The 8251-nt window shown below is 35.3% G+C and overlaps 1 protein-coding gene across 2 annotated transcripts; it reads right to left on the reverse strand.

Annotated features, from left to right (window-relative positions):
* Window positions 1-241: 241 nt before the first annotated feature.
* Window positions 242-5039, reverse strand: LOC100815524 (kinesin-like protein KIN-8A). 2 transcript variants are annotated; one of them, XM_003551208.5, is made up of 7 exons: window positions 4421-5039; window positions 2903-3176; window positions 2419-2469; window positions 2227-2319; window positions 1779-2144; window positions 935-1588; window positions 242-609 (listed from the first exon to the last, which is right to left on the reverse strand). In XM_003551208.5, exons 1-7 carry the CDS (start codon window positions 4810-4812, stop codon window positions 577-579), a joined length of 1863 nt encoding a protein of 620 aa, XP_003551256.1. In that variant the 5' UTR covers window positions 4813-5039; the 3' UTR covers window positions 242-576. The 2 variants fall into 2 exon arrangements, with proteins under 2 accessions (XP_003551256.1, XP_006602420.1); XM_006602357.4 differs by having other exon boundaries at window positions 2903-3168; window positions 4421-5022.
* Between the last annotated feature and the right edge of the window lie 3212 nt (window positions 5040-8251).

Here is an 8251-nt window from a genome sequence, read left to right on the forward strand (position 1 = left end):
GAAAGGTTAGAATATGACCCTTTATATAAAGAGAGTCGTAGTGAACTTATTTCTTTGTTTGCAGTAATGAAAGGTCGTATATAACGGTCAGGCTATTATTGTTCATTAGTTAAAAAATTAATAATTTAATTTTGTTCTGACACCATGAACTTATTTTTATCTTTAAACAATCATAAACCTTATTTCAATATTGGAGGGCTGGGGCGTTAATTTACCAACTCAAATTAAAAAAAAAAGGAAAAAAATGAATGTACAAATATAATAATGATTTTGGAAATTTCTCCAAAAGCTTCAATGAAGCATGTAAAACATCACCTTGGTTTGGCGCGGACTAGGCCTAAAGAAACTATCATCCTAATTCCTAATTTCCTATGACTGAATTACACGAGAAGAGATGAGGTGGAAGGAGAAGCACACCAACCTGCAATGATCTCTTTTCTTTTATGTTGGACTACCAGTTCAAGCCCAGAGAGAATTTTGAGGACGTATCAGGGTCTTCGGAAAAAAAAAAACCTCTATACGTGGGCTTCTGTCCTTAAACTTCCTCTTGTAACTCCTTCCAAGAAGACCCCACGTTTAAATATCGCCCTTTTTTCGAGCAAATCCGGGCTGAATAATATAATCCAAGAAGCTGGATCAGTAACACAACAAAGAAAAATAAAAGTACGTCTATGACGTTTATTAAAAGGGTGAAACGGGATTTCAACAATGTAATTAAAATCACGACATAGTTTTTTTTTCCTAGTTAACTTCTTTTCTTTGAGATAAACAAATAAAAAGAGCCATATGATGAGTATTGAGAACTAACTTCTAAAAGAGTATATATTATAGGAGGCCTTAGATTATAAATTTAATTGTGTAATATGCTGATGGTTGATGTACACATGCAGGTGAAAAGTATTAGGAGTAAGGAGAAAAAAAAAAGGCACTGGACCTGAAGAAGCATAGATGGATGTGCAGTAGGTTCAGAAATGAGATGACTTCTAGTTTTTCTCCCATTCAATGTGGTGACTGACGGGCTGTTAGCAGTAGTTATGTCCCAAAAGCTTCGTTTCTTTGCAGTTTGTACTGGTGACCAAAAACGATAGCTTGGACTCTTCAATTCTCCAGTGTTTGCCTCCTTTGGCCGTAGACTAGCCCTTGTTGCTACCACTTTTTTCCCACCCTTTTGTGAAAGCTCACGAATGACATCATCTTTCTGCTTTAGCTGCAAGCTGTAATCCTTTTTCACTCTCTCTAGCTCTGCCTCCAAGGCTTTAACTCTTTGTTGAAGTGTTCTGATTGTAACAGCTACCTCATCTCCCTTGTTCTTGGCCTCTGGAGTGAAATGTGTTGCAGCTAACAAAGAGGGCCTGGTCCTTCGTTTTTCACTTGGTGGGGCAGAAGTTGGAGGAGTGGAAAGAAGAGATGTAGCTGAAGGTGGTGTTGGGGGAGCTGAGGAATGTGCTTGGAGTGTCATAATCTTCTGATGCTGTCGTGCTAGCTGCATTCGCAATTCACGATTCTCCTTTTGCAGCTCAAGTACTAGCTTGGCCTGGTCTGTTTCTGTCTCAGGCACTGGCAATAGGTCCTCATTTGCATTAATTGCCTGGATACACATAAAGCAGGTTAAAAAAAGGTTGAACCCTGTACTTGCAGAAGTGATAAACTGAAAAAAAACAGAAAATTGACTGTTATCTCTTTTGATGATCCAAATATTAATGTGCATGTTGATTTATGGCAACATTTGGAAGATACTAGTGTGTATATGAAACGCTTGAAAGGATTAAGAGGATAACCTTTGTTCGAATCTCCTTAGCTCTGTCAGCCCAATGAAGGGTGTTCTGTGTTTCACCGAATGCGAGGTTACTTGGGCTTATGTTTGCAATCATGACTGTGTTGCATGATCCTCCTAATGAGTCTTTGAGAAGTTGAGTGAGTTTTGAATTTCGGTATGGTATGTGCTTCTTGCCTTCTACAAGAGCATTAATGCAGCTGCTTAGAGCCAGAAGAGATCGGTTTATATTGGCACCCTCAAGAGATCTAACTGTTCTTTGATCTGTGGCAAGAGCTCTCTCTGACCCTGCAAGATCAATCAGTGAGAGCTTGCCCATTTTTTTAATAATATTCATTGCAGCATCTCTAACTCGGTACTCAACCACAACCTAGATGTAACAAATTAAGCATGTCACAAACATGACATTTAAGGGATTGCTCATTTTTTTCCTCAAAAACTTCAAAGTTTACCTGCAAAATAGCATGGGAGCGTGAAGATGTTTCGTTTGCACGAGTTGGTTCTGTGGTTCTGCTCCGATTTCCTTGTTGAAGCAATGCCATCACCTGAAGCAACAAAGAATAGAATAAACAAATTTCTCTGAGAGTTCAAAGTTCAAACAGCTGCTAAACTTCTAAATTTACCAAATTGGATCAGTATATTACTTCATCAGTGGAATAAGCTCGGTATTGTGTAAGACCCGCTGCAACAATCCCCTATAACATAATTAGACAATGTACAATCAGATATCTTCCAGAGTTAAAATTTAAGCAATACAATGGAGACAGGAGAGTTTATTGAACAATGGACTTATATTTGATGACCCTGCAAGAGAAAGTCCTTATTTGACTTATATATTGAACAATGGACTCCACAAATATACATGTAAACTTGAGCTTTATCAAAACTTTGCCATATATTTGCAAATTAGGCTATGAACCAAACAAAGACTGGCATCAAACAATACCATAAATAAACCATTCAATTTCGCTCAAGAACCAATAATTAAAGACAATCAACAAGGCACAGGAAGTCTAATCACATACACTATAATATGATTGTCACTCAGCAGGAATAAATAATGTTCAGTAGCTTCTCTCTTCAATCTTTCTGAAGATTTTACATTATTTATAAGATAAGCAAGTGGACCTGTTTATCTTCTCTGAGAACCAGAGGTCTTCCAGGTGAAAGCAAATCCCTGACAGTTTCATTATAAACCTCAAGATAGGACAAATGAACCGCATGGTTTCCATCATAACTTCTCATCCTAATTTTATTGAACAAATCCTTAATTGCCAACACCATTACACCAGGGCTCTCCACTGTACCAAGCATTGTATAAGTTTTTCCAGCTCCGGTGGCACCATAACAGAAAACTGATCCATTCCTCCCTTGCAGAACTGCTTCCACAAGTTCTGAGGTTCTGAAAAAGTAAAAGTCAATGTATACCTTCCATCAAACATAAATGAGTACACCTAAGCTATAAGATTTTGAATGCATGCCGCATATTAGTGCTGTCAAACCCTTTTCTCTTTAAGGGTTTAATTTCCAAGTATAGTATAAAGTCAAATGAACTCCAAAGGCCAACAAGCTTGAAACTCAATTAGTAATATTGACATAACAAGTTCAATTCTCCTCAAGACCTTTTAATTTTTCCTGTTGAACTGTTATCAAGCAAAGCAACTAAGCAAGTAATGAAGAATGCACAAACAATAATTGTCAAAACAAGATCCACTTACGAAAATAGAAGGTAAAATAAAAAACACATCACTGGTATTAAAAAAGCAAATTGCAAATAAATGTAATGTAACATATATTTAACTCTGGATAACAAACTAGCTCGTGAATAAGAAGCAAAACATTCATTTACATTAACATAAAACCAACATGATTCTTTTCTTAACAGTATAAAGATAAATAGAGAAATCAAAATTAGTCTTTAGAAAAACACTGCATCTGTCATTAGTGCTTGTTCGTGCAGTGACTGGTGCTTTAGAAGGACAAGGACATTTCCCAAATTACGATGCATATCCAAAGCAGTTTTATCAAAGGAAAAAAAATGTAAAATGTAAACACAAACGAAGTCTAGTCTCTCAAACAAAAAATACCACATAGGCATGCTCGTATATATACTTTTTTAAAATATAATCTCTTTTCAACTCTTTTAAAAAAGTGAAAAAAAAAACTAAAGGAAATATTTATATCCAAGTATAAGCTCCATCAAATAAATCCACATTCCTAAAGTTCTCAAAAATGTTAAATTAATCAAGTAACTATTGAAATGGGAACTCGACAATTCGTGATAGTTTCCTTATTTCCTATTCCTATGTTATATTCATTTTCAGCTTACTAATAGCATGCAATAACTTAGGTACTTTTCGTACAGGTATTTCGACTATAACAAGATGAAACTCAAGTGAGTGTTTGTTTTTCTGTTGAACAAGCTCCAAAAATACGATGAAGGAGAAGTAACATTTTGTCGTCTCTCACAAAACGGTGCATCGGAAATTGAAACGGTAAAACAAACACACCCAAATTGACGAGAAAACAACAAAAAATACCTAAATTATTGGACCTAAATGCCGTTCTTTCTCAAAAAATTCTTTCAAGAAGCGAATGAATTCAAGTAATTATCATTCTCAAAAACAAATCGAAAACGAAACTCACGTGGTGGAATAAACGTCTTGCTGAGTAGCCGAATCGGGAAACGAAGCATCGAAGGCAAAATGGCGACCCCTGAGCCTCTTCAGCCTGAGGTAATCCTTCTCGGACGCAAACTCCGTTAGGTAAACGTCGCGGCGATCGACGATTCTGACGCAGCACCGTGAACCCGCTTCCATTTCCTTCTTCGCCAACGGCCTAACCCTAACGAACACCAGAATGCGGGTCCCAGTCTTCAAAGAAGGGTTCTTGCTGGGAGGAGGTGCTGCTGCAGCAGCACCGTGCTTCTGCTTGTGCTGCTCGTACAACGCAAGAAGCGATTTCATCTTCTCCTTTAGGGCATCGTGTTCCGAGTTTGACTCGTTCGGTACAGTCTGGGACCGAGTTGACGCCGGCATTGAAAGGACAGAGTTGACTCGTTCGGCTTCGGTTAGGTTTGGGGAAGAATGGATCGGTGAGTAATTAACTAATTATGATGTTAAGCGGTGGAAATGTGATGTTGAAGCTCCGTTTTCTGCTCATTACGCTGCCCAATCTCAATGCCTTCTTCTTCGTTCACGGTTGAAACGCCGCCCCTTTTTATTTACCAAGTATCGTGAAAAAAAAAAAACAAACTGGTGTATGGACCGGAGAGTGTGAAAGTTTTGAATTTTATATTGTAAATTAATTTTGAATTGAATTTGTTGGTAATCGTCCAATGTAGCCCAAACGGTTACTCCTTAGGTTCCATTTTCTTTCTTTCATTCATTTTTTTTTTAATTGAAACCCAATCTAAGCTTCAAAGTAAAATTTGCATTTTGTAATACCTTCTCGTAAATTTTTGGACTATACTTTGTGAGATTAACTAGTATTGATAAACATTATAAATATTATATTAAATGAATAATTTTATTTTACATTACTCATAGGATTGACTTAATAGTAATTTCATGCGCTCACATATAAAAGAATGATTTAGTAAGATCGCAAAACAGAGTGATTCACTCCGCCCACCACCAATCCTTCAAAAACAGGTCGGGTTGGCTCGTCTCACATTTTAGAAAATGGCCAAAAGTACCCGTCCGACACTTTTTTGGTTAGGATGACGGGTTGATATGTTGGCCCACTAAAACCCAAAATTATTTGTAGATGGGTGCGAGTTTATTTTTTAAAGAAAAAAAATAAATTAATATGCATACGCATGCACTCATATTCATAATCTCATTCTCATACAAACAAAAATTACAAACATAAGATAAAACAAAAACATTTAAATAATACTAGTCTAATATCCAATTATCCATGACAACATCACAACAAATCAACAATAGTCTCAAAGTCTAAGTCTCACAACATCACAACATTTAGATAGTACTAATCTAATACTAGTCCAATATCCATGAAATGAAAATAAAGCAACAATCCAAAATAGTAATCTTAATGCCAATGGCTATGGTATTTTCACAAAGTCAAACTAAAACAACTAAATTAAGCTTCATCATCTTCCAAATCCAAAACATTGGACACTTCATTGGAAGATGACTCTCATTTCTTATCTTTGATGTCACCAATGTCACCATCATCATCTACATATCACAAAATCAAAATAGAAAATAATTAAATTTACAAAATGACACATGTAGATGATTATCATAATAATAAATAACTAAGTTTAAATTAAATAAATTATCATTATTAACAAAACCTAACAACCAATTGCGAGTACAAATCCTAGCATTTGTATTTTTTGACAGAAGACGACTCCTATACTTGTTAAGAACAATAAAACCAATGCTAAAAGCTTATTCAGATGCAACAATAGTAATTTGAATGTTCAACAAGTCACGAGCCATTAAGGACAGATTTGGATATCTATTATGATTATCCTTCTACCAATGTAAGACATCCAAGTTTTCATGGTAATTGAAATCCAGATTTGGTTCTTCCAAATAAACTTCTAGTTGAGACTTTCCAATCTTACAAGCAAGCTGTTGATAGTGCTTTTTTAGTTCCTAAACAAATAAAAAGAAATCATTAAAGCAATAATGATGATAAAATTTAGTAAAAAAAAATAAAAGCTAAATTGTTAATTGAATAGACATATAAAAACTTACATTAAACAATAGCTTAGAGAAAACTTGGGTTCATTCACAATGTTGGAAGTAGGTGTGCCTTGGGTGGTCGTAGTATTTTGCTCCTTGAAAGAGTGATACTCAAATATCTTGTACAACTTGTTCTTTATGCTTTCTAGCTTACTCTCACTTGTAGATGCATCAACTTTGGAGTAAGAATATTCCAATAAAGAAAGCTTTGTGTGTGGGTCAAGAACAGCACCTAGAGCAAGTACAACACTATACTTCTCCCAATATTTTTCAAACTTAGCAACCATCATTTCAGCCGTTTCTTTTACAACTCCATCATCATCATTCAAACTTTCAAGTAGAACACATTGAATTTTCCAAACTTGCAAAAAATACAAGTTGGAGGTTGTTAGACTAGGGACCTCAGATATCTTAAGAGGAGGGGGTTGAATTAAGATATCACAAACTTTTTCTTAAATAAAAATTCTATTTTGATTTTAACCCAAAACCCAAGACTCCTTTCAAAATGACTTCCTAAATAATTATGTAAATTAAACTTACTGAAAAGAAGCAATAAGCAATAATAAATAAAGGAGTTTAAGGGAAGAGAAAATGCAAACTCAGATTTATATTGGTTCGGCCACACCCTTGTGCCTACGTCCAGTCCCTAAGCAACCCGCTTGAGAGTTCCACTATCTTGCAAAAGCCATTTACAAGTTCTGAACCACACAAGGACAACCCTTCATTTGTGTTCAAATTTCTTTACAACAAGAGACCCTTGGTCTCTTAAACCCTTTTTAGAAATAAGATGAAGAGAAGAAGAAATCTCTCTTGAAAGAGATAGATTGAACAATGGAGCACTCAAAATAATTCCTTATTGAATTGCAAATGTATTGGCCAAGGAATTTTGAAGAGGATAAGATAATTTTGCTTTTGAGAGGATAAGACCTTTTTGTTCTGAAAAACTCTGAGCAAATTCATGTTCCAAGTCACATATAAATAGACCTTTGATGGCCATTAAAAAATCATTTGAACAGATGTGACTCTTGGAAATTATTTTCTCAAATTCTCCTTTGGTAATGAATTACAAGATTTGTGTAATCGATTACAGGCTTTAAAATTTGAATCAAAACGTTCAATAACTGCTGGTAATCGATTACCTACACATTATAAGTTTTGAATTCAAATTTCTAGTGACTGTTGTAAACATTTTTAGCTGCTGGTAATCGATTACAATCCTCATGTAATCGATTGCATGCCCTCAAAAATATTCAAAATTATTTTTAAAATGTTTTAGGAAGTGTTTTGGCCACTGGTAATCGATTACATCCTCTGGTAATCGATTACCAAAGAGTAAATCTCTTGTAAAAACATTTTTGCTTAAATTCATTGGCCAAACCTCTTGTTGTTTCAACTTGGAATTCCCTTCCTAAATCACTAGAGATCTTCTTGATGATGTATCTTGAATTTCTTGGATTTTTGTCTTTAATTAAACTTGAGAAGCGCATGATCATATGGCATCATCAAAACATCAAAGTCAAAGTCTTTGCTTCTACAATCTCCCCCTTTTTGATGATGACAATTAAATTCCTGAAATCAAGATACAAAATAGAATATATGCAAGATATAATGTTACGTTCACTCATTCCATACTCCCCCTATGTTTTTGGAATTAATGATCTCTTGATTTCTAAGCTTTTCTAAGCTTCTAAACCACCCCGTTTCTCTCCCCCTTTGGCAACATCAAAAGGCCAAAGTACATGGTAAGCAACACAAG

This window comes from Glycine max, chromosome 4 (genome assembly GCF_000004515.6).
Source record: "Glycine max cultivar Williams 82 chromosome 4, Glycine_max_v4.0, whole genome shotgun sequence".
Lineage (NCBI taxonomy): Eukaryota > Viridiplantae > Streptophyta > Magnoliopsida > Fabales > Fabaceae > Glycine > Glycine max.

Coding starts and splice junctions, on each gene's coding strand:
- LOC100815524 (XM_003551208.5), bottom strand. CDS start 4,812: ATGCCGGCGTCAACTCGGTCCCAGACTGTACCGAACGAGTCAAACTCG. Junction 2,470..2,902: donor TTCTCAGAGAAGATAAACAG/GTCCACTTGCTT, acceptor ATTATGTTATAG/GGGATTGTTGCAGCGGGTCT. Junction 2,320..2,418: donor GAGCTTATTCCACTGATGAA/GTAATATACTGA, acceptor TTGTTGCTTCAG/GTGATGGCATTGCTTCAACA.